The 620-nt window shown below is 56.0% G+C and overlaps 1 protein-coding gene across 5 annotated transcripts in view; it reads left to right on the top strand.

Moving 5' to 3' along the window:
• Nucleotides 1-620, top strand: part of LOC103156286 (nucleus accumbens-associated protein 2) — a 12135-nt gene that overhangs the window by 8232 nt on the left and 3283 nt on the right. For all 5 annotated transcript variants that reach the window (XM_016664247.1, XM_007578271.2, XM_007578272.2 and 2 more), the window contains 2 exons: nt 160-336; nt 413-518. In XM_016664247.1, the coding sequence (XP_016519733.1) occupies nt 160-336; nt 413-518 (283 nt within the window). The remainder of the gene's footprint in view (nt 1-159; nt 337-412; nt 519-620) is intronic.

Genomic DNA, 620 nt, shown 5'->3' on the forward strand with positions numbered 1-620 from the left:
GGGCCCCAAACCTTTAGAACCATAGACTCAGGGGCCCCAAACCTTTAGAACCATAGACTCAGGGGCCCCGGACCTTTAGGGATGTTACGGTGAGATCTGCTCCGTCTTTCTTGGTAAATATTTAGTTGTTCCTCTCCCCTCTTGACTTTAACGGTCTAGTTCAGGAAAAGCTGGAGCTGCTGCCCCTCCCATTGGCTAATGAACGCCGGCCCTGCGTTCTGGTTGGCCGGGACAACATGGCTCTGCCCGCCAGCCTGATCAGCCAGATCGGCTACCGGTGCCATCCGTCGCTCTACGCCGAGGGGGATCCTGGAGAGAAGGTGGAGCTGGTGGCAGGTGCGTTGCCATGTTAACAGCATCATAAGGAAGTCGGCGTGTCACGTGACCTGTTGACATCTTCTGGTACGTTCAGGTTCAGGTGTGTTCATGACGAGAGGTCAGCTGATGAACTGCCACCTTTGTGCCGGGGTCAAACACAAGGTGCTGCTCCGGAGGCTGTTGGCCACGTTCTTCGACAGGTGAGACCAGAACCAGGACCAGGAGCAGGACTAGAACCAGAACCAGGACCAGGCTTAGAACCAGAACCAGGACCAGGAGCAGGACTAGAACCAGAACCAGGA

The sequence above is a fragment of the Poecilia formosa genome, unplaced genomic scaffold (assembly GCF_000485575.1).
Source record: "Poecilia formosa unplaced genomic scaffold, Poecilia_formosa-5.1.2 Scaffold473, whole genome shotgun sequence".
Taxonomy (NCBI): domain Eukaryota; kingdom Metazoa; phylum Chordata; class Actinopteri; order Cyprinodontiformes; family Poeciliidae; genus Poecilia; species Poecilia formosa.